A 24,567-nucleotide genomic window follows, 5' to 3' on the forward strand; every position below is an offset into this window, starting at 1 on the left:
TATTGTAAGCCTGAGGAATACACATCTTCAATAAAGCATTTTGTTTCTTTGCTTTCATAGAAAAAGAAGTTGTAGTGAAGTAACAAAGTGACCTTTCCAAAGCCTGCGTTGTGTTTGATTGTAAAAGAAATCGGAATGATTTCTTCAGGGGAGAATGATCACATATGTATGACACTGTTATCCTGTGGGGTTCATCTCGGGTGACAGGGGATGGCTGACAGTTAACAAGTTGGTGAAGTGCTGAAAATGGGATTCAAAATTCTTGCTCTTTTCTTTGGAAAAAAACATTTTAAATCCTGAACATTAAGCTTTTGTTTTCAGAGATGAGAAGCTTGTGGGCTCCTGCCCAACATGATGTTTCTGAAATGCAACTTTCTTTAAACCTTCCAAACTTTAACGTGAGCGTAATTTTTGGTTAAGAGATGACTCATGTTTAAATATTACCCGAATCAGTGCACAAATGATTAGGATAACCCTCCCTTAGAGGCTAAAGCAATTCTTTGTGTAGTTTGTGGATAACAGAAAATTCTCTGGCTAGTGGTTAAACACATTATAATTTATAGTCTTTGGAGGAAATGTATTAAAAAATACCTCCTTTTTGTCTAATTTCCTAGGATGAAAAACAGGGGGAAAAAGGAGCTTTTCTAAGTAATGAGGAAGTAGGGGGAGGGGAAGGAGCAGGAAGAAAGAGCAAATGTTCCTGTGGTTGAAGGGTTGAAGGGAGAGGGAGCCAGCCCCTGGATGGGTGTGGGGGTGGGGTGGGAGTTGGGAGACTCACCGCAAACTTGGCCAGCACATAGGCCCCAGCTCCCACTCCGATGCCAATCACGTACTTGAACCTGGTGGAAAGCATGGCTGGTCACTTGAGGGCTAGGGGAGCCACTTCCCAGGATTGCTGTCAGCTGGAGCCTAGTGGCCCTGCAGTGGCAGGAGGCACCCTCCTCTGACCCCCAGCACAGGGATAGAGTCTGGGGAGGGGGTTTCTCACCCAAAGTGCTGCACCACACTGGGGAGCATGGCAGCCAGCTGCTCCATGGAGGGGAACTGGTACCTGCAAGCAGAGGAGGAAGTCAGGGTACAGGTGCAGATGGGGGCACAGAGCTGCAGGGGGGAGTTGGGAGGGGGTACTCCCAGGTACCTACCCCTGGGGAAACTGTGACGCCCCCACCTGCTGACCAGGGGCATCCACGTGGCACACCACAAAGTGCTTGGTGATCTCCTGCATGTCCTCGAAGTTGAAGAAGGTATTGAAGCACAGCTTGTCTGCAAAGACACACTTCTCAGCGGGGGCTCAGCAAAAGGGTGGGGGGGGGCCACAGGCCTGAGAGGAGGGGCAAGGTGGAGGTGATCAGTGTTATGGGCCAGCAGGGACACCAAAGGCCCAAATAGCTAAGGTCACAGAACTCAGTGCAAATGGGGATCTGCGGGCCCCTGTGGGGAAGGTGGGGAGGCAGAGGAAGGCGGGATGAGGCTGGGGTGAACTTACGATTGAGGCCCACGTCATGGTAGGTGAGGATGGCTGGGCGGTTCCCTTTGGGGGAGCCCCGGATCACCACATGCAGCAGGCCGTACGGTGTCTCGATGTCATGTTCCTGGAAGGGAAACAGCACTGGACACTCTGGGCAGCTCTCCCTCCTGGCCATGGGGTAGCCCAGGGGTGGTGGGGCCTGTGCTGGGGCTCCCACCTGCCAACAGGAAGGCATCTCCTTCTCGTCACCCCCGAGCAATCCCCAGGGAGGGCGGACCAGATGGTGCACCCCTGCCTAGAGGTGTCCAGCTCAGGGACCCTCTGCTGACCAGGCCCTGGGCTGCCACTGCCCAGGTCCAGAGAGGTTCGTCCTCTCCATTTTGCTGCAGCCCCTCAGGGATGGCTCTGTCACCCAGCGTGAGTCCTGCTCTCACCATGTCCCTCCTGCACTCAGGATCCTTCAGTGCCTACCCTGAAGGTGAGTGGCCTTGACAGTCTTGAATTACAGCCACCACCCCCATATCAGCCAAGCCCAGCCTCCAACCCCCCCACACCAGCCCTACTCCTCCCCCCACAGCCAGACTCCTACTCATGTTGTTCCTTCCACCTTGAATCCCCCTCCCCTCAACCCCCAGGGCCTCCCTTCCAAGCAGGGTAGGTTCAGACCCTCACCCCCACCCCAAAGACCTTCTGCAGTGACTACTCTGGGATCCTCCTGTGTTTGTGCCTTTGGTTTTGTGGCTTAGGCTTACTAGTCCTTTGGGAATGGGTGCTGGATGCCATAGGAGGAGGCTGATGTGCTCAGACATCCTTAAGCCTTGGGGAGGTGCCATGCAGGCTCAGCAAACTAGTCACTTTCGGTCACTCAATGGACAGATTCCAAGAGGGTCTGTCAGAGCTGAATTATACCAGCCTTGCCCTGTACCATGGGGAACACTGGGAGTTGGCCCTGTACGTTGGAGGTGGGGCTAAGGTCAAGGGTAGGAAGAACATGTGACTGACCCCCAACTGTGGGGCAGGTACCAAGCATGTTATGCATACATTTTCCCCTTTTGCACATGGAGGACACTTAGGTTTAGAGAGAACCCAAGTTCCTGCTCCTGATGGAAAAGGGGAGACTCGGGAGACAGCGGACAGCTTCCTGGAGTCTGGTCTTCTTGGGTCGGAGGTCAGAGGACCACTGTTCAGGCCTGTGTCTCCAGGGGGAATGACAAGGTGGTGTCAACTCCATTGACAAAGGCCACACCCTGCGAGCCACAATTCTGCTGTGAGGCCCTGTTAAATAAACCTGATGTCCTTTGAGTGGGCCCAGGGCCACCACAGCCTTCCCACATCCCCAGCCTGTCCTCCCTCAGGGCCATCAACATGAGGAACACTTTCTGCTCACTGGTGGCTGACCAGCTACTTTTCATGTGTCTTCTCATTTACTTCTCACAGGGACCCAAGCCCCAAACTGAGGTTCAAAAGGAGAAATGACTTGCCCAAGGTCAAGTGCACAGAGGGCAAAGCAGGCCCTGTCAGCTGCCAGCCCCAGAGGCCAAGGGTATGCACTGAAGACACCGCCCCAAAGATTTCCAAGCAGGCAGTTCTCTACAGCCGCCTGTCCCTGCGCTGGGATGGGGGGGCATGCTGCATCCCCCACCAGCCTCCATGCTCTTAGCTTTGGAGGGCAGGGGTTGAGGGAAAGATTGGGAAGGTGGGGGCAGGAGGGACGCCCATTGCACAAGACCTGCAATGCGCTGCCTCCGTGTGAAGGGTGGATCTCCACCAGGTCAGCTCTAGTGCTAATGCTGCAGGCTACGGGTCAGGGCCCACGGTGCAGGGTGCAGTCCTCCACCGCCAGTGGCTGTGCATGGGGGTGTCTGCCCCCTCCCACGCCTGGTGTGACCGCGCCGTCCCCATCACCAGCCCCTGGGTCGTGGGACTGGGTGCAGTGCTCTCCCTACTGAGGCTCAGCTGCGCAGGCAGGATGGGTTGTTGAGGGCAGCAGCCCAGTGACTTGGCTGAACCCTCCCTCCACCAACCCAGGAGCTCTGACCCATCTCAGTGGGATAGGAGCCCTGTCCCCATCCCTTGGGAGCCAGATGCCCCACAAGAGAGGTGACCTGAGGGCCGCAGCCTGGCCCGCTCGGAGCCCCGGCCCCCAGGGCCCAGCACTCCCATTGGCTCCTGGTGACGTCAGAACCCCCGCCTCCAGGTGGGCGCCGGCACTGCGGCAGCCAGGGAGGGGGCTCTGACGTTCTCTCTAACATCGGTCTCGGTCTCGCCAGTGACCTTGAGGGTTGCGATGGGAGGGGAGGCTCCCAGCCGGGTATCAGGGTATCAGCGAGGGGGAAGGGGTGAGGGGCTGGGGGGAGGGGTTGTCTAGTGTGATTCATTCCATCAACCACATCAGCAGTTTGGTGAACCAGGTCTGCAGCGGGGTAGGCGCGGACGTGCTGCCCGGTGGCCTGTGCTCCCTTGCAGGGCAGGCCCAGCGTGGGGGTGGAGGAGGACTTGTGCCCTGCTTCTCCCTCTTTGAAGAATAGCACCTAGGGGCACTGCTGCCTGGGCCGCCTTTCCCCACCCACAAAATAAGACACGGCGACCCCCTCCTCGTCCCCTTCCCGGCAGGGACTTCGGCCTGAAGGCTGGGTCAGACCTCCCCGCCTCGGCCAGGCTGGCACTGAGGCTCCCTGGGGATGACGGCGGAGCTGCAGGCAATTCCCAGGGAAGGAAGGGGACGCCCTTCTGTTCCCAGCCCAGTGCAGCCACCCAAACCACCAGGACAATCCTTGCTGGGTCAGGAGGGTGGACGTCCAGGTACGTGTCTCCCCCAGGGCTGAGGCGCTCAAGGGTGCGAGGCAGACACCGGCCGGGCACCTGCTGCGAAGGGTACACGGTCAGCGGGGTGCGCCGGCGGGGGCCACCCCGGCTCACAGGCGGCTCGCACAGCTCCCTCCCGTGCCTGCGGATCCCAGCCCTTCCCCGCAGGCCCTGCCTGGCGGCTGACTCCTGACTGCGGAGGCTGCCAGAACCTGCGGGCCCTGCCTCAGTGACGCCCAAGGTAAGGAGGGGACTGAAAGCGGGGCGGCCACCAGACAGAAGCGGAGGGATGTCCCTTCCTCCCTACCCACCCGGCCGCCCCCAGTGCCCTCACTCACCCCGTCCCAGCACTCCGGCATCTTGCCGAGCGAGAAGGCGATCTGCCTCTTCCAAGAAGGGCAAACAAAGGCCTGAGTCACCGGGGTCCAGAGGGAGGGGACGGCGCCAAGGGGAGCCAGCAGCGGCGCTGTGCTGGGGCACCGCTTCCGGCCTTTATATGCGGCGCTGGCCCAGCCCCCCCTCAGGCTTTCCAGGCAGCCACTCGCTCTCCAAGCCCCGCTTCCAGATTGGCGGGCGGGAGACGAACCTAGCTCCCATTGGCTTCCGAAGTCCTGGCTCACCCCAGCTCCTGCTCCTCCTCCAGCTCCACCCCCATCCCAGCAACAGAGCATCCTCAAGGGTCCCCAGGGCCCGCATCCTGCCTGCCCCCAGCACTCAAGCGCGTGCGCGCACCCACCTCCCCCCACAGCCACTGCTGCACGCGGGGCCCTGGGAAGATGAGACCAGGAGTCACATGTACAGGTGTGCCCTGTGTCAGGTACACAGGAGCCACTCACTGACACACACACCAACATAGGGCAGGGTGGGCTCACAGGCACGCCCCAGACCGCACAGCCCTTGACCCATTCCCTGGGGAGCAGGGAGGGCCTGAGAGGGCCCCATGCCCAGCCTCCACTTCAGGAAGGTCGGAATCCACTGCTTAACCTTGAAGGGATGGGGGAGTGACTGGCTGTCTGGGGGCAACCTTCTGTTGTGACCCTGATCCAGGGACTGCTCCTTCACCACTCCCCAGGGTCTCCCCTAGGGCACCCCTCATGCCCCATCCCCATGTAAGCCCAGCACTTGCCCTTGGTGCTGAAATGGGGCTTCTGGGGGCGAGGGGCCTGGGCTGATGGTAGGATGAACAGCATGGTGGGGAACACACCTGCTTGCTCTCCCCACCCCCATCCTACATCAAGGGCTGGAGGCCACCAGAGAGAAGGACAGGAGTCAGCCTGTCAAGTGGACAGGCTGCCCACCTCCTGCAGAAGCCCCCCAGTTCTCTCTCCTGGGGCCAACCAGTGTGCAGCTTGGCTCCCAGGTCTCTGGGGAGCAGGATGCATGGGCCACCATAGGCTCCATGCCCTGTCCTCCTGATGGCAAGGACTTGTGTGGGGAGCTGGCAGGTAGAGGAATCTGGGGAGGAGGAGGCAAAGGAGAACAGACAAGAGGAAACAGGTCAGGGAGGTGAGCCCAGGAGGGAGCCCAAGGACTGAGAGAAGCAGAAGCAACATAGAGGAGGGTGCTGGGCACACAGGGGAGGGCAGACACAGACCCCATTCTGTCTCTCTGGTGAAGGAACACGCCAGTCACTCCAGCCTGCAGCGCTAGCCCCACACACTGGTTGGCAGCCTTGTGGGGAGGGGGCCACCTCCCCATCTCTAGGGGCCCAGTGTCCTGGTCAACACCTGTCATGTGTGCTCTTCCTGGCCACGTCCTCTGTCTGGGGCACACCAATAACTCTCCATGCCCCATCTGTGACCTCTGGCTCTGGGGGCCCAGCGCCCTGCGCTGTCCCAGAGCAGCCAGGGTATGGATCAGAGTGTCCCACTGCCCCTGGGTACTGGCCAAGCTCCCTGTTCCCTGTAGCCACCAGCACAGCGCTGCCCCATCCACATGACCCTCCTACCTGCTCCTTAAAAAGGATGGGGTGGGGGTGGGAGGGCATCTTCCCATTCTTCCTGCCTAAACCCCTGCTCTTCCATTCAACTTTATGCCCAGCCAGCCTCTGACCTCTGAGTGGCTCTGCCACCCTTTGCCCTGGGTGAGAAGCTAACTCTGGATACTGCCCATTTCCAGCCATAGCCCCATTCCTGCTCAGCTCACTGGCTTCAAATCTACAGACCCGAGTTCAAGTCCTGGCTCCCCCACCCACTAGCTGGGTAACCCTGGGTAAGGCTTTCTCATTTCTCCATGCCTCAGGCTCCTCAATTGTAAACAGCAATTGTGCCTTCCTGAAGAGTTGCTATGAAAAAGAGAAAGAGCTACAGAGGGGTTAGACCCAAACTCATGCCCGCCCAGGCCCCTTGGGGAGAGACAGGGCAATCGGCGTGCCTCTTCTGTTGACCCCTTCCCTGGAGGCTGTGCAGTGGTGGCTGATGAGGCAGGCTCAGGTCCTGCCAGCCAAACCTAGGTACCAGTTGTATCTGCCACTTCTCTACTGTTTAACCGTGGGCAAGGCAATCAACCTCTCTGAGCCTCCACACCTATAAATGGGAGAAGAGCTGTGCCGTCTGTGTAGGTAGCTGCAAGGATAACACACAGTCCTCACACACCTCTGGCAAAGGATGAGCAAACTAAAGCATAGGGACATTAACTGTCCCACTCAGCTAGTAACCATGGAGTTTACCAGCACCCTAGCACTCTGGGCCTTAGGTCACATGATTAAGAGTCGCAAATCCTTATCAGCCTATCTCCCAGTTGCCAGCCTCTTCCAAGTGCCTTACACGTGTCACCTTATTTTATCCTCTTAACATCCACTTTACAGACAAGGAAAATGAAGCACAGAGAGGTTCTGTAACGTGCCCAACATGACACAGAACCCAGAACCACACTCAGGCAGCCTGCCTCAGACTCCATGTGCTCTGGTGACCACAGTCACAGTCACAGTCACAGGGAGCTTGGGAGCTGAGTGTCGGGCCTGGGGCATCGTCCCCCAACCCTACAAATATCTGGGGAGGTCCCAGCTTTCTTCACCGTACAAATAAGGCAGTGACGTGTGCTGGAGGTCACATGGCCCACAACTAGCAGGGACAGGCCTGGGACTCAGGTCTGTCTGGCTCTTGTCTGCCTTGCCTCCCCTCCCCCTGAGATTGGCTGGGTCCATTGAGGCAAGGAATGAAAGGGGGATAAAATCCCTGCCAGGCCTTGGCCCAGAAAAGAGTCATCCATCCTCTTAGTGCTTTAAAAAAAAAAAAAAAGCCAGCAGCCTCTCTGCGGCACAGTGGAGTAGAGGAGTAGATGCCTTTTGCACATACTGCCTTTTACCAAGCAAAGGGTCCCAAACACTGCTGGCAGCAGTGCTGGGTTAGGTCCAGCCCACAGCTCCAGGATTTCCCTCTCCCCTTTCATGACCCCCCCCCAGGTGTGTTTTGGGGGCTGGCAGTCAGCACTACTAGTCTGGTGGGTCCCACCTGGTGTCAGGCAGGGGCTGGCTGCTCCAAGATTTTATTTCCCCCGGCCCTCCTGGGGCAAAGGGGCTGTTTATCCATATATTCCTGCCCTCATTTGAGTGGGTAGGACAAGAAGTCCCCCTTGAGGGGCCTGCTCTGATCTCTAGCTGGGCCTGGGGCGTCTCCTCCTTTCCCTCCTCTTGGGCTCCTGTCTATTGCCCAGACTCCTCCTGTCCTCAGCTCCAGAGCCCTCTGTGTTTGGTGCTGGTGCTCCCCCCACACCCCCACCCCCACCCCGGGACATGAGCACGTGTGCACAGGCTGCTCTGAAGCCTCCTCTGGTGTCCTTGAAGGGGCACATGACCCAAGGCCTGAGGCATAGGCCTGGGATCTGGGTCCTTGCTGCAGCACTGTGTGCCTGGTGGTGGTGGTGGTGGAGGGGAGGAGCCTGCAGGCCAACCCACCTCTGGCGTCACCCCAGAGGTGTCCAGACAAGGTGGCTGGGGCTGTCATGGGGTTTGGAGACAGGAGACCAAACCAAATTAAAGTCAGGCCCCAGGAGAGGGTAGTTCCATTCAGCCAGGAGGAAGGTCCTAGAAGGGTCTGATTTTGTTCAGCAGGTTTTGACTGCTAGCAGGGCTCTGTCTGGAACCCGCAGAGGTTCCCACTGTGTCTGCTGTCAGAAGTGATGTGTTCCAAGACCCGGAAATAAATGGCCAGGATGGGACTCAGAGGGAAGAAAAGGCTGGTCAAGGGAGTGAACTGATCATGCAGATGAATAGAAACAAAGAACAATTTCAATTTTCGCAGGGAATCTGGCATCAAACTAAAGAGGACACGGGTGTCCCGGCAACAGTTTCCATGGAAACAGGAGCTATTTCAGAGCACCAGCCTCGCTGGAGATTTTCCTCATTGGAGGAAAGTGCTGATTCAGATGACAGTATCCCATCTCCTCCCCCCCCCCCTTCAGCCCTGTTCAGGGAAGGAACCAGGTCTCCACTAAGCAGGAGGCAGGCAAAGCTGCTGTGAACCACGGTATGGGCAGGGGGCTGGGGGGAGTGAGGGACGGTGGTCCTGGCGATGCGCACACAGAAGGGCAGTGACCCTCATCTGGGACCAGGCTGGGCAAGGTAAGGGGCTGGCCAGCTGTTAGGCTCCTACCTTGGAAGGCCGAGCTGAGACCTACCTTCCAGTCTGTGTCCATAGCCAAGAGGAAGGTGTCGGAGTTCTCCTAAGGGAAGGCAAACAGAGAGGGTGCATGTCAGGCCGTGGCTGGCCCAGCAGGCCCACGGGGGTTCAGCCCCAAGCAGGCTCACTTGCTTTGTATCCCCATTCATTTTTATGTTAACAGAAACGGCCCAGGGCTTCCCAGGCAGCAGGCCAGTTAAGGGCCCGGTGGATAAGCCTACGAGTTTACCTATTAATTTAAAACGTGAAGATTTCCATCTTACAGGTGGGAAGGGTGAGGCTTTGAGAGGTTGACTCACACAGCTAGGCAGTGGTGACAGCTCTGAAGCCAGATCCTTGCTGCCCCAGCCATTAGGCCATGGCTGCAGAGGCCGGGGAAGGAGGGCAGTGGTAGGCAGGACAACTGCACCCACTTTAGGGACAGGGGAGCTGAGGCCATGCAGCAGGGGAGCAATGCGGGGCTTTTCCAAGCTGCACAAAGGCTCTGCCTGGGCCTGTGGTGGCTCCCACCTTTCCAGACCTGCCCGCTTTGTGCTCTCAAAGCACAGATGTCCCCTGCTTCCAGGCTCATTTACCCCAAACAGTGGGCATCTTTGGTGCGCCGAGTCCCTCCTACTGGGCTGCAAGTGCCAGGCTGGCTGTGCCCTCTCCATAAAGCCTGGAATGGAGTGGGTTCCCCAAACCAAAACAGATCTGGATGAACAAGCCTGACTTTGCAAATGAGGGGAACTCAGCTCAGAAGCACCCACTGTTTGCAAGGCAGCAGAGGTGTGGAGTGGAAGGGGGCCCTAGAACTCCATGTGTGTGTCCTCTGTGGGTCTGGTCTAGGGAAGGCAGCGTCACGGCAGGGAGGGGGGTGGGGCAGCACATGTCCAGGAAAAGCAGAGCTCCTGGGCCTCTGCCTTGTCTTCTGCCGTGTCTGTCTAGAAACTTGTCATCCCCTCCGCTCAGCTGTGACAAACGAGGCAGGCCACCTAGCTTCCGGGCCTCAATGTCTGTGAGGATCAAAGAGAAGTGCGGTGTCAGTTGTCACTCCTTTATACTCCTGCACTTGACTTTGTATGCTGCACAAGCTCCCTAAGGCTCTATCGAATAAATACATGGATAAATGAGACAATCAGAACAAGGGGTGAGCTGCTAATGTACAAGAAGGAAGATGACCCCAAATCATGGGAGTAAAAGGGAAAAAATGAAAACCAGCAATTTAGATGTTTTACTCTCACAATAAGGAAAAGTTCAACCACCTGCTTTCTGGCAGTGGGGGTGGCAGGGGTGGTGGGAGAGGGAGACAGCACGAAAGGGTCTCACACTGCAAGAGGGAAGCCTGGTGTCCTGCGGCTGGGACTGTATCATACACAGTGGCTGTCCTCTGGCCACACCTTCTGGCTCCTTCAGGGCCTGGGGGTTCTCCCTGGGTGTGGGAGGTGTCAGGGGGGAGAGGCAGCAGCCAGGCCACTCCTGGAACCTCTAAGAGAGGGGATGGGGGCTCAGGGAAGGGGACCAGGCTGGTTACTGATGAATCCTCTCACCAGAAGATCATGCGCAAGCAGGGGAGGGCAGGGAAAGAGATGGGGAGATTGTTTATTCCAGAGGCCCTAAGGCTATAGAGAAGGAAGTGGTTTCTTTTGGAACAAAATCAACACAAACCATGAGGCAGATAATGGCAGGGTGCACTGTGTGCTCTCCATGTGCTGGGGACCCCTGGACATGGGAAAGTCTCTGGAGGGGCAGGACCCCAAACCAACAAATGGCAGGAATGACACAAGCCAATACAGGGCCCCGGGAGGTCCTGGAAGGAGTACAGGAACCTTTGGAGGAAGACAGGTGGGAGAGAGGGCCCGGCTGGGAGGAGGCCCAGGAGCATGGGATGGAGACAGAGGACGGGGATGCAGGCAGGAGGAGGAGGAGCAACAGCTCTCCCGGAGCCCTGGACACCTGGCGCCTGAGCCTCCAAAGGCAAGCGAGCCTGAGATGGTAAGAGCCCTGTGGGGTAAACACTGGGGTACTATTTGCTCCTCACTCAGAATTTGCACAGAAGGTTTATGAAGTCAGGGACACACACCCTCCCGCACTGCAGCTACACAAGGAGAATCAGGGGAATGGCGGGAAAGAGTCAGAACAGCTCTGGAAGGTGAAGCGCGAGCTCACCACAGTCTGCAGCCACCAGCACAGGGGCTTTAGGAGGTTGGGGACAGGGCTGTTATGCAGGCGGGACCAGGTCCGTGGCCAGGAGAGGAGAGAAGCTGCTGGGGACTCAAGGCTGAAGCGTGGACATGGTGGGGACCTCTGGTCCTGTTGGAGTGGGATGAGGTGAGCGACAGCAAATGCACCCAACAGAAGGCAGGGCCAGGCTGCTGGTCAAGGTGCCACACCACCAAGTCAGGGTGGGAGGGAAGGGGCACAGGGGCAGCTCTCAGGAGACGAGGAGAGGAAGGGCCAGGCAAGGCCATGGTGCCCTCTGTCTGTCCTCTGGGCCTCGCAGGGACATACAACAGCATACACCTGCAGGCGACACCTCCTCTGTGCAGCCGCTGCCTAAACCCACGCCTCAGCCCTAAAAACACTTCAATATTTTAATGTCCTGACCAGCAGCAGTACAAACACTAAAAACAAGGGTTTTTTTTGCCCAGAAGAACAAAAGCAAAAAAACCAAAACCCTCAAACAGGAAAACAAACAAAAATCCCCCCAAGCCACATATTAAGAATTCCAGGCTTTTTATAACAAAATTTAAAGTAATCAAAACACACAAAACTTTGTTTTTTTTTTTTAATTTTTATTTATTTATGATAGTCACACAGAGAGAGAGAGAGAGAGGCAGAGACACAGGCAGAGGGAGAAGCAGGCTCCATGCACCGGGAGCCCGACGTGGGATTCGATCCCGGGTCTCCAGGATCGCGCCCTGGGCCAAAGGCAGGCGCCAAACCGCTGCGCCACCCAGGGATCCCAAAACTTTGTTTTTTAATATATATACACAGTACATGGCTGAAGCACCTTTGACTTTTCTCTCAAAATTTACATTTGTAAGAAAACATAGCCCAGGGGATCCCTGGGTGGCGCAGTGGTTTGGCGCCTGCCTTTGGCCCAGGGCCTGATCCTGGAGACCCGGGATCGAATCCCACGTTGGGCTCCCGGTGCATGGAGTCTGCTTCTCCCTCTGCCTGTGTCTCTGCCTCTCTCTCTCTCTCTCTCTCTCTCTCTCTGTGACTATCATAAATAAATAAAGAAAAAAATATTTTAAAAAAAAAGAAAGAAAACACAGCCCACTGTGGTAACAATTTGGTGGGTGTGAACGTATGTACACATAGAGGTCTGTATGTTTTCCCCCACGGAGTAATAAAAAGGTACCTTCAGTTTGTTGATGCACTTTATAGGAGAGCTTTTCCAGGGAAAATTCTTAGGGGCACTGTCCACTACTGAGCCTCACAAGCAGGCCAGTCTCTGCTTACCTCAGAAGGGTGGTAGTTGGGAGGAGGGACTTTTTCAGGAAGTTCTGGAAAACTTCCTTATTCTCAGGTGCATCCCAATCTGTAATGACCTGACCCTGCACTGAAAGCCTTCAGTGTGCAAGGCTGTGCTAGGCCCGGGGGAAGACTGGGAATAAAATGGCCAGGCTCTCTGTTAGGCCGCATCAGACCTAGTGTCAGAGGGGTGGGCAGCACAACCTGCAAAGACCCGGGGCCTGACACTCAAGGATTCTACAAGCAGTCCACCCACGGCTTTTCTTGCAGAAAGGGTAAGGGAGGCCAGGTCAGGGGTCACCCACAAGAAAACGTGGGGTACAAACAACTCTGGAATCTAAAGCCTGGTGCCCAGGAGGGGGCTCTCTGGGACAAAAACAACAATCTCAAGTGCCTTTGTCCCACTGCCCCTGACAGCACCATGAAGAAAGAGAGGCCCTGCCTTTCCGCTGCTCTTCTGCTGCCCACTGGGGACCCCTGTGGGGATCCAGGGCCTCCCAGAACCGACGTTGAGTATCTTCCCCAGTAGCTCTGCGACCTTGACCAAGTGGCTTAACTTTCTGTGTCTCAGTCTTCTCATCACTGAGATGGGAATAACTCTCCTAAAGAGACTCCCAGCCTCGGAGACAGCCCGCGCCCCCGCGGGGGAGGGGCCTGCGGGGCGCGGGAGGACTCCAGGCGCGGCTCCCGGCCCGGCCGCGGGCTCCTCCCGAGGTTTCCTTCTTGGCCGCGAGGTGGCGCCCCCCGCCCGGGAGCGCCCGGGGCCACTCACCAGCTCGGCGGCGTCCTGGCCCCGGAGCAGCGGCTTCTCCTCCGGGAATCGCAGCTCCTGCAGCCCGGCCATGGTCACGTCGTGGAGCAGGAGCCCTAGGGGAGGGCGGGGGAGGACGAGGGTTGGGCCCTGCTGCTGAATCTCCGGTGGACAGGCGGGCAGGGGCACCGGCGAGCACACCCAGCAGCCCCCCCCCCACCCCGCGCCCCGAGTGCAGGCCCCTGCGGGGCCGGGCGGCGTGGGGGGCCCTCCGGAGGCGGGCGAGGCTCTTCTATGACTGGCTCTTAAAACACGTTCAGCAAGAAAGAAAAGAGAAAAAGCACCACAGGATGATCCTTAAAACAATGCCAGGGTGAACTCTGCACTTATTGAGATGCAGAGGGATGATGTGGGGAGGTCGAATGCAGGGCGGGAAGCAGAGGGAAGCTCCTCCGGACAGTGAGGGCCTGGGGGGCATGGCTGTCCCGGGGGCCTGGGAGGAAAAGCCTGGGTGGGGATGGCCCCGGCAGTGGGGCAGTCTGTGTACAGTGAGGATGAAAGAGGCGGTGCCAGTTTAAGCGAGCCAGCAGCAGGGAGCGATGACCGCTCAACCCACAGCCAGCAGGTGATGGACCCCAGGCCCTCACGGCTGGGTGTCCCTGGGAGACTCTGATGAGCTTTCAGTCTGAACCTCAAGAAAGGGTTCTCCGTGCACGTGTGTATGCGTGCACGCCTGTGTGTGCTTGGAGGAGCCCGTGGTGGGGGCGGGGGAGGCGGAGATGATCTGTGTAGCCTGGCATTGCCATCCTCACTTGGATTTTAGGACAGAATAGATTAGAATGTACCAAGAGAAAAAGCAGGCAAGGAGGTGAACTGGAAGTCCGTAGAATTAACACTGACCAATAAATACGCGAAAAAAATTTTAAGGCTCACTAGATGTCAAAGAAATTCAAATTAAAACACGATGCTTTATTCCCCCCCCCCCCCCCCCACCAAACTGGCAGAGTCGGCAGTGCTGGCAGTGGTGCACCCAAAATGGCACTTCTCTTACTGCTCGTGGGTGTATAAACTGCTACCTCTTTCTGGAGGGCAGTTTGGCAAAATGAATTAAAGTAATTTAAAAAAGTTCATGTTCTTGGATTTAGCAAGCCTCTCCCTGGAAGAAATTTCCTATGGAGGCCAGAGAGGGCACCTATTGATTTATCTGTAAGAATGCTCACCACAATGCATTTTAAAATAATAATAAACTTGAAAAAGCTAAATGTCCATCCATAGGACATGAGACAAACTGTAGGTCAGTCACTTGTAAACGATTATGTAATAACACGGGGGAAATGCTTGTGTCCTCATAAATGGGAAAAGAAGTCATAAACCACACAGTATCATTGAGATTACAAAATAGGAGTAGCTCCATAACAGACAAGCCTAGGAAGATGTACACCATTAAGTTCATAGGTGTCCTTCCCAGGCGGAGGACTGAAACCAGGCTATACAACCTGAAATCTAGAAAAACCAACATTTTTAAAGACTATATGAGGATCACGATCATTCCTTCTTCTTGCAAGCATTTCACTGCTTGCAAAGTACTTTCCTTGCACTATTTCACATCGTCCCTGAGGGAAGCACGATGGGGAAACCAAGAAGTTCCGTGGCGTGCCCAGATAGGGTCTTGGGATTCCTATCTGGGTCCAATGCTCACTCTGTGGCACCACAGCTGCGTGACCTGGAAGGATGGATTGCTCTCCTTCCTCTCATTCGATTGTCCTCCCTCAATTCTATTTTAGTCTTTTTAGGGGTAAAGCCCTTGACTTTCCCTTCTGCCCCTGAATCCCACCAGTTGGTTGATCAGAAGGCGCCCTCTGCCCCACCCTGTGCCTGCCCGCGTCCCTTCTCCCCGTAGAAGGCCCAGGGACTGCAGAGTGGGCACAGTGGCCGTTGGGACCCAAGGGTGAGGGGAATCAGATGGAACCTGTTTCTGTGGCACAATGTCAGGACACCGGGGGGCCGGGGGGGTTTCAGACCTTCCCCCGGCTTCCTTCCCTCCTGTGAGAAGCAGGAAGCATCAGTCCTCCAGGGTATTAGGAAGACAGTGCCTCAAGATGTCATGGGGTCTCCACCTGAGTCTAGTTTAAGGTTTAGATGTGCTGAGGGTAGACTGGGGGCTGTTGGCCACCCAGGCCTCATGGAAGGCTAAGAGAGAGCTCTTCAGGGCCCCCCTAGGAGAGCCTCACCCCCAGCACGAACAGGCCAGGCCAGAAGGTCCCTGCCCACTCAGCCCCCCACCCAGGCCCACAGCTCTGTGCCACGCTGGAGAGCGCTCTTCCCAGTGGTTTCCGGGGAAACCAGCTAACACAGTGCAGATGGGCTGTATTTTTAGAAAGGCATCCTCTCCCCTCCCCGGTTCCCTTCCATCCTTTCTCATGTGTGCACACTCCTCCATCCACCCGGTTGAGGGGGGAGGGCTGAAAGAAGCCCCCCCTCCCCCGAAAACTCTTCCCCCATTAGGACTTTTTTTAGTTGCAGTCTCTCTGAATAACCAACTCAATTAAACAGCCTGGCAGCACTGGGGTGTCCCCACCCTCACCCAGAGCCTGTTATGAAACCACTCTGGAGACCACCCTCCCCAAGGGTGGTGCTATTGAAAGGGCTGAGGGTGGGCAGTGCCGGGACAGATGGCCCGCGATGGAGGGGGCGGTGGGGACAGGGTTGGGGAGAAACCTCATAATCCAGAGAGCCAGGAATGTCGGGAATGTCGCAGCCTGCAGAAGACACAGGCAGCCCAAGGCCCAGCAGGGGGTGATGTGGGGCTTCAGAACAGACATCCCCACAGGTCCAGCATAGAAGGTTCCTCCTAGGAAACTTAGGGTTTAGAAAAAAAAAAAGCAGCTAGATGCTAAGTTGAAGGAAAATGAGATTCCTTATCAAATCGACACATTGTACACCTTAAACGTACAGAATGTTAAACAGTAATTCTATCTTCGTAAAGCTGGGGAGGGGGAGAGAGATTTCTATCAACCTCCTGCAGAGAAGCCGGGTTCAGGTGGCACAGGGTAGAGAGGGGTGGGAGAGGGGGGTGGGTGACCCCAGGGATCTGGGAAGCAACAGTGATGGCTCTTCTCACCCTCCTATTTTTTCTCCCCTCAGGCAACCTAGTGTGTTAGATCCAAACAAGCCTGGGATTATTCTTCTGCTTTCTTGGGGCTTAGGAGTCACTGGAACCCTGGCCGGTATTTCTTCTGTGTCACTCACTGTGGCACAATGGGTATCACACACAGTGCAAGTGTCCCACTCACAGTGAGTGAGATTTTGGGTAAATCACTGAAAGGATGTTATCTGTGAAGCAGGAGCATGGGTGATCCTCTGCCCACTTGGGAGGTGCACCAGACAATGGGCAGGAAGATGCCTTTGCAATGGAAGCTTTCGGTACCCATTTGATGAGACAAAGAATTTAACACAGGTGTCTGGGGGCTTCCTTGACCTCCTCTGCATATTTAAGGCAGCTCAGAGCTCTTTTCTTGCTGTCTTTTGCTTGAGGAAGGATCCAACCTAGTGGCAGAGGCCACACTGATGTTCGTAATAGAGGGCAATGCGGCCTCTTTGCCTGCGTGACAGGGACATGTCACAGTACAAGGGGATCTGGGAGTGAACAGGGTCTCCTAAGCAGTACAAATGTGGGTGCTTCTTTCAGAGGAGGTTTGTTTCTTTCAAATTACTTTTGGTTCCTGTTTTGTGCTTCCTTCCATGTGACTCTATGCTGAGGCCTGGGCCATGTAAACCCTTGGATGTGTTAGGGTTAAAAATATAAGTGGGGTGCCTGGGGTGCTCAGTTGGCTAAGCAGTTAAGCATCTGAATCTTGATCTCAGCTCAGGTCATGATCTCAGGGTCATGAGATTAAGCCCTGCCCCAGGCTTTTAGTCTGGTTAAGATTCTCTCCCTCCCTTTGCTCCCGCCCTTCAAAAAAAAAAAAAAAAAAAAAAAAAAAGACATACATGTGCAAGTGATTACTATGGTCATTCTTGAAATTATTCAATATATTCATATTATTCAGTATGTCAGTTAAACTGATCAGCAGTAGTGACCCACCCTAGTAAAGCAACTGCTGAATGAAAGCACTGCTCAGACAGTGGAAAGGAATGTCTTGGAAATATACTGTGGGGATCTTTGCTGTCTCAGCAACTAGGGACTCCTACCAGTGTTTAGTGTCCAGGAGCCAAAAAGGAGAAGGGTGCTGTGCAGGGACAGTGCTCCCCCCGCCCCCAAACACCCATTGCTGTGCCACTGAGCAGCATGGGAACTGCAGCCAAAGAAAGGCAAGACAGAAAGAGAGTGAAGTTAGTATATGGGAGAAACTATATGGGGCACCAGACCCCATGGGGAAGAAGAAACTGGACTGAGAGAAAAGAGGCGGGATTGTGAAATGGTCCATATTTTGTCAACTACAAGAGTGATGGAGCCTCTGGCAGGTCAAGGTCATGGTCCAAGGTGCCCTGTGTATGCTGCATTCCTGAAAGTCCCGGTTATGAGGTCCCCTTACTATGGGAAAAGCCACAAGCAAATGAAATAAGCTGCAACCAGGAGCAGAGTCAAACTGGGCCTGGCCGATTCCACCCTCCGGGAAGGGTCTCTGCACAAATAACGAATGACGAATGACATTGCAGAGGGCAGCACAGGACTCCTTCAAGCCTGTGCACCCAAACACCTTTCCATCTTTCCACCCTCACCACACCAGCACCATGGTTTGAAAAGAATCCCCAGAAACTGGGGACCTCAGAAATGAGGAATTCAACTTCCAGATGCACTCCATCGGGAGTCTGGCACCTTAGAGGTAGCTGGTCCCTTCAGTCACTCTCCCCTTCCCTATCCTGACCTCAAATGGCTGGGGCAGCACCAGAGGGTGGAGCTGGGGTGGGGACTAGACCTTCCTTCATTATCCCCCCTTCACAGGCCAGAAAACAAGGAAGGCACAAGGTGGGAGTGACTGGTGGCAGATCTGGGTAGGGAACCCAGAGCCTCTGCTCATAAACCCATTACTCCATGTGTATCCTGCCTCCCTTGGCAGGCATACACAGGGCATATCACTTTTTGCTGGCTCAGCCTTTACCTCTTCTCTCTCATGTTGGCCCCTTGGTTTATGCCCAGCCTGAACCAGACCAGATTTCCTGTTTTCTTCCTGATTTGAGTCTATGAATTCCCATCTCTCCACAACTACCGTCACTCTGACAACACACACACACACACATACACATCTTTCCAGCACATTACACTGGAAGAAGCACATTCCACTGTGCTTCTTCCAGTGCTTAAGGCAGCCATATGTGGATGCTGACACTCATAGCTAAGGATCCCAGCTGACTCCTTGGGCACATTCTACCCACAGCAAGCACATGCCTTTGTTTGGGCTGCTCCCTGCAACCGCAATGCTTTTCCCCATTGTATACCCACATGACAACAGAACCAATCACTAATATTTTCTGCTGGCCCTTAATAGGTTTTGTTGAATGAGATGAATGAATGACTGATTCTTCACTTAGATTTCAAGTATCAAAAGACTGATAGCATTCAGGGCTGGTGAGGTTGTGGGGAAATAGCACAGAGTTTTATATACTGTTGGCTGGATTGCAGTGAGTTCAACTTTATTTGGAGGGGAACTTGGTAGTTTATAGAAATGCAAATATCTGTAAACTCTACAAAGTCTATCTTTAGGTATTTATCCCAATCACAAGACACACTATGAGGCAGTGTGTGCAAGGATGCACTGTTTGGAATAGTAAAAAAAAAAAAAGTGGAAACAGTCCAAATGAATGTCAAGAGAGGACATCTACACCTGGAGCATCATAAGCCATTGAAAATATGAGGGATTTCCATATTTCTATTGAAATAGGGAAAGCATTCTAAAATATGCAGTTAAGATAAAAAAAGATATCGCAGAATATTAAGTATTAAACAAACCCATTTAAGCAAAACATATATGCACCACAGGTCCATATATTTGCAAATTAAAATAAAAGCCCTCACATGATTCAGGGGAGCTGCAACAGTGCTCATATGGGTTTAGAAGGATATAGCAGGAGATTTTTATTCTACCAGCAGATTTGATTAGATCGAAGATATCACTGATTGTAACTCACATTAACATTTTATGTACCCATAGAAGAGAAAAAAAAAAAACCACTGCCAATTAAGACATAACACGTTACGCCCCCTTTTAACTTATTTTGTTTTGTTTTTTTTTTCTATTATTTATTTATTTATTTATTTTTATTTATTTATGATAGTCACAGAGAGAGAGAGAGGCAGAGACATAGGCAGAGGGAGAAGCAGGCTCCATGCACCGGGAGCCCGACGTGGGATTCGATCCCGGGTCTCCAGGATCGCACCCTGGGCCAAAGGCAGGCGCCAAACCGCTGCGCCACCCAGGGATCCCCCTTTTAACTTATTTTGAAAGAATATCAATCTTATAGAGAAATTGAAGAAAAAAAACAAAGCACAGAAATTTCCCACATACCCTTCACCCAGCTTCCCCTAATGCTATCATGCTATAAGACCAAAACACCACCCGAGGAAGCAGGAAATAAAACACTGATACAATAGAGTTATCTACAGGCCTTACATGAATCTCATCAGTTTTCCCAATAATGTCCCAATCCAGGATCCATGTTGCATTTAATCGTCATAGGGCTGGGGACAATTCTTCACTCCTCTGTCTTCGACAAAGTCCTCCGACATTGACACTTTTGAGGAATACTGATGGGTTAAATCTACAGAATGCTCCTTAGTTTGGGTTCATCTGTTGTTTCCTCATGATCAGAGGGAGGTTATGCATTTTTGGCAAGAATAGAACAGATGCTGTGTGCCTTTCTCACTGCATCCAATCAGTAAGCAGGTGATGTCAGTCTATTTTATTTCTGGGGATGCTGCCCTTGATCACTTGATTAAGGTAGTGTCTGCAGGTTTCTCTACTGTATAGTCAGTATTTTTCTCCTTGTGATTAATCAATATCTTGTGGGAAGATACTTTGAGAGTATGCAACCTCCTGTTTCTTATCAGACTTTCCCCACTAATTGCAACCATGGATGATTCGTGCCTACCAGTAATAACTATCCTGTCTTCTTTTTTAAAAAAGATTTTATGTCTTTATTCATGAGAGAGAGAGAGGCAGAGGGAGAAGCAGGTTCCATCTGGGGAGCTTGATGTGGGACTTGATCCCAGGACCTAGGATCATGACCCAAGCCAAAGGCAGACACTCAACCACTGAACCACCAGCAGGTACCCCCTGTCCTATTTTCTTAATGGCATTTTTCTATCATCCCTTCTGCATTTATTAATTCAAGTTCTCCTGTGAGAAACAGCTGTCCTTTCTCCTCCACTTATTTATTGAATTATTCATTTACATCAGTTTGGATTATGGATACTTATTCTATTCAATGGGTTATAATCCACTCCTATCATTACTTTGTTGTTTCAACTATGTCAGATTTGGCTATTGGGGATTCCTCCAAGTTGGGTTCTTTTAGAACCACCCACAACTTTTAAGTAGTTTCTAATTTTCCAGTCCCTTATGATGTTTGAAACTCATATTTTCTCTGCTTGAATCCTGGAATCAACCACTTCTCCAGGGAGCCAAGTTTCTTTGTATTGCATATTACTGTTTAGAAACCAAGATCTGGGTACTATGTATGCTCATTGTCATTGGGGTGCCACTGTTCTAGGCTGTCTCAACAGAGTTAGAATATGTATGTAAGTATACTAACACATACACACGTCTACAACCATCTGTGTGTGTACATAAATCTGAAATTGATATTGATACATTTGATTCCAATTTACCACAGGCTTTTTTAAAAAGAAATCTTTAAATTCTTTTTTTTTTTTTTTAAGTAGGCTCCATACCCAACATGGAGCTTGAACTCATGACCCTGAGATTGAGTCACATGCTCAAAAAATTTCTAGTTTTCCCTCTTTCTTTGTAATTTTTTCTGCTGTGATAAGAAACCTGGCTCTCATTATCCATAATACTTATGCTTATTTGTTCATTCCTCACATACACAGAAAGTAATTTTAGAACTGATGCTCATATAATGAGTTCTTATTGCTCAAAACTTTTTGTACTTTAATTATTTTTTTGGACTTTACTCTTTTAGACTTATACCTGAATTTTTAAACTTTCTTTTTTTTTGAGAGGAGCCGGGGGAGAGATAATCTTAAGCAGGCTCTGTGCTGGGCGTGGGATCTCACAACCCTGAGATCATGACCTGAGCCAAAATCAAGAGTAGGCTGCTTAACAGATTGAGTCACCCAGGCGCTCACAGACCCAGATTTTTAAAAGTATCTATCACTCTTATAAATTGAAAAGGAATACACATGAGATAAATTGTTTAGGATCTTCCTAAAGCTTCTCTACGTTCAGGGTCTGATGCCCCTGAATCACTCTGTCTTGAAGTTGTTGCTGCCTGCATGCTTTTCCACAGTCCCGGCTCCTCTGACATCAGGTGTGCTGGCGGTGCCCCATTCCCACCAGGGCTCCGCTACTGTCTCCAGGATTTCCCTCCGAGCCTCAAACTCAGAGACGCTTGAGGCAGCAAAGACAGTGCTGCTGAGCCTGCCTCACCAACACAGACTGCATTTTAGATGTTAAAGTGTGAAAAAGTTATGCATCTCAGAGTTGACATAATAGAGCTCTTTCATAAAATTTCCTTCTACTGAGGTTCAGCACCAATGTGGGAGCGCTGTTTCTTAGTACAACATGGCCCCAGGGATTAAACATAGACATCATAAACCTCCAACCCGCAGACCAGGACCAAGGAGAGATGGAACTAGAATCCCAGTAACACATCTCATGTGGGCAGCTGCATAGGGAACCAGTAAAAAAGTCCCACCGTGGCAGAGACTATTAATTCTGTTCTCCCTTTCTTCCCCAAGGGACGCCTGGGTGGCTCAGTGGTTGAAGCATCTGCCTTCAGCTCAGGGCATGTTCCCGGAATCCCAGGATCGAGTCCTACATCCAGCTCCCTGCAGGGATTCTGCTTCTCCCTTTGCCTGTATCTCTTCCTCTCTGTGTCTCTCATGAATAAATAAATAAAATGTTAAAAAAAAGAATACATTTCCACATTTTCCTTTCTTTTTTAAACTTGGTATCCATCCATCCACCTATCCATCCATCCATTCACTTAATTAAAGTATGCTCCACATTCAATCTGGGTTTAAACACAGACATCAAAACTGACATCAAGAGTTGCATCAGGGGCATCGACCCTACATCCCTACATTTTAGATGCGCATGTGTATTATGGGAATAAAAGTTAATGGCCACATGACAACATTCTGCCAGTAAGATGTAAATGGAAGCATGTGACTTAAAAGGAGGAGACATGCCATTCTTCAATCCATCCTCCTTCCTGCTGGCAGGAATACAGATGTGATGGTGGGAGCTTCAAGAGCCATTCTGGGTCCTGTGTGGGGGTATAGTAAGGAGTCTAGGTACTGGAGAATCATGAAACCATGATTCTGAATGGCCTATCTTTAGACTCTGTTTATAAAAGAGGGAAATACACTTTTATCTTAATATATTATCTTGGTTTTTCTTTTGTTCCATATTATTGAAACGATCTAAATGTGGGGCATTTTTCTTGGAGGCCCACGCAAACATGCTGAAGGAGTGGAAAGCAAGGGAAAGGAAAGGGCTAACCCAAGAGAAACCAGGAGAAAGCTAGAGCTCGGCCAGAACTTGCAGCTTCCACTCCCCTGTGGGCAGCACAATCCATGAGGCAATCCTTTCCGTTAGCTCTTCGACAAATGGGCCCAGCCCCCCGCCCCCAGTAACTGTGCTGATATGGGTAACCACGACTGACCTAATTAGTTAAAAAGCCGAGTCTGGCTTTTTTTTTTTTTTTTGCCACAGATTCTGTGTATTTGCCTCATTTGGCAAGTTTCCCAGAAACGAATATATACTTGTCCTGGATCTTTGTGCAAGACTCAAAGAGGTAAGCTAAGGCAACAAGCCTTGTTCAGCTCAGGGGGCTGTAATGTGGCCTGAATTAAAGACAGAGGAAGCAGCTTTCTTGCTGGGCATCTGTTCACAGGAAGCCCCTATTCCTCTGAAGTGCTGTAACGCATCAGCGTTGGCAGGAACACCACTCACCTAGTAGAGGACTCACTCCAAGCAGCTCTCAGAGTCTTCCTGCCTCAAACACAATGTCTCAGAAGAGGCCCTGTGTCAGGACCCACTCAGCACCCAGGTCCCTTCTAGAAGGGCACCCGGCTTCCTTTTGGGAAACATCCCTCCTGCTCCACTGCCAATCCAGGTGGTTCAGGCAGGGATAACCACCCCCCCCCCCCCCCCCGCCCAGGCGTGGCCAAGTGGCTCAGATGGAAGTCCCTCCTTCATTCACCCACCAGATACTGACTGAGCACCTATTATGTGCCAGGCACTGTTCCAGGACCGGCGATGTACTGCTGACCATTACAGACAAAATGTCCTGCCTTTGTGGAATTTTCTAGTAGAGGCGGGAATCAACAAGTCTAAGTATATGGTGTGTCAGATATGCCAAGTTCAATAGAGGAAGCAGTGTCAGAGAAGGGGCTAGACAGCAGGCTGGGGGCTGCGTTCTGAAATGGGGCATGGAGGTGAGGGAGAGGGTCCAGAGGGCAGGTGTGGAAGGGCACCAAGGGCAGAGAGAAGTGCAGAGGCTGTGAGGCAGGCATTTGCCTGTTCAGGCCCATGTGAGGAAGCCAGTGTGGCTGGAAGAGGGGTAGCGGGGAAGGACCTGGGGACAGAGAGATTAGGGCAGGAGCATCAGATCCTATTCTGCCTTGAATGTTATTAGAAAAACTCTGGTTTTTCTCTGAGTGGGGTGCCCTGGAGGGTTCTGGCACTTGAAAAACTTCCTCCACCTGCTCTGTGTGGTCCAGATGTGGGGGTGGAAACAGGGAGACCAGTTGCAAAAACCCAGAAGAGACTCGACAGCTACAGTGGAGAAGTGTTCAGATTTTGGGTGCGTCCTAAAGGCGGAGCTGTGGGCCAGCACGTATGAGGCATGAGGGGGGTACAAGAGTCAAGGGTGACTTGGGTTTTGCTTGAAGCTGTTGGAGGAAGAGAGCTGGGAAGAAGAGGCTGGGGAGGGGCAGGCTTAGCCTTGGGCAGGTAGAGTGGCAAATGTCTGGGCTGCGGACTTTGGGCACAGTACCCAAAGTCATGAGACTGGATGGGGCCAGCCAAGGGGTGAGTGAGCCCAGAGAAAGGAGAGGAGGTTCGGAAAGCTGTGAGGCTGGAGGGCAGGAAGAGCAGTGGTGGGGGCTGGAGGGTGGGAACCAGGTGGACACAACAGAGGGCCTGCCCTCAGAGACATACAGGGAGGCCTGTGAGCTCCAGGCAGGACCAGGTCTTTGCTGGCCTCCCTGGGGAAGAAAGACTCTTCACTGAGGTGACGAGGAGGATGGTCTATGAGCCAGCAGCTGCCTTGCCATC

The 24,567-nt window shown here is 52.9% G+C and overlaps 1 protein-coding gene across 5 annotated transcripts in view; it reads right to left on the reverse strand.

The window, feature by feature from the left end:
* The window catches only part of NDRG4 (NDRG family member 4), a 39,806-nt gene that overhangs the window by 7,834 nt on the left and 7,405 nt on the right, over nucleotides 1-24,567 (reverse strand). For 3 of the 5 annotated variants that reach the window (XM_041767916.1, XM_041767913.1, XM_041767914.1), the window contains exons 2-7: nucleotides 13,124-13,218; nucleotides 8,891-8,935; nucleotides 1,487-1,592; nucleotides 1,143-1,263; nucleotides 989-1,051; nucleotides 779-839 (exon numbers count right to left, since the gene is read on the reverse strand). In XM_041767916.1, the coding sequence (XP_041623850.1) occupies nucleotides 779-839; nucleotides 989-1,051; nucleotides 1,143-1,263; nucleotides 1,487-1,592; nucleotides 8,891-8,935; nucleotides 13,124-13,195 (468 nt within the window). In that variant the 5' untranslated portion in view covers nucleotides 13,196-13,218. Of the gene's footprint in view, nucleotides 1-778; nucleotides 840-988; nucleotides 1,052-1,142; nucleotides 1,264-1,486; nucleotides 1,593-4,611; nucleotides 4,900-8,890; nucleotides 8,936-13,123; nucleotides 13,219-24,567 lie in introns of those variants that run through there. The other 2 variants (XM_041767911.1, XM_041767912.1) reach the window with 2 other exon arrangements.

This window comes from Vulpes lagopus, chromosome 8 (genome assembly GCF_018345385.1).
Source record: "Vulpes lagopus strain Blue_001 chromosome 8, ASM1834538v1, whole genome shotgun sequence".
Classification (NCBI taxonomy): Eukaryota; Metazoa; Chordata; class Mammalia; order Carnivora; family Canidae; genus Vulpes; species Vulpes lagopus.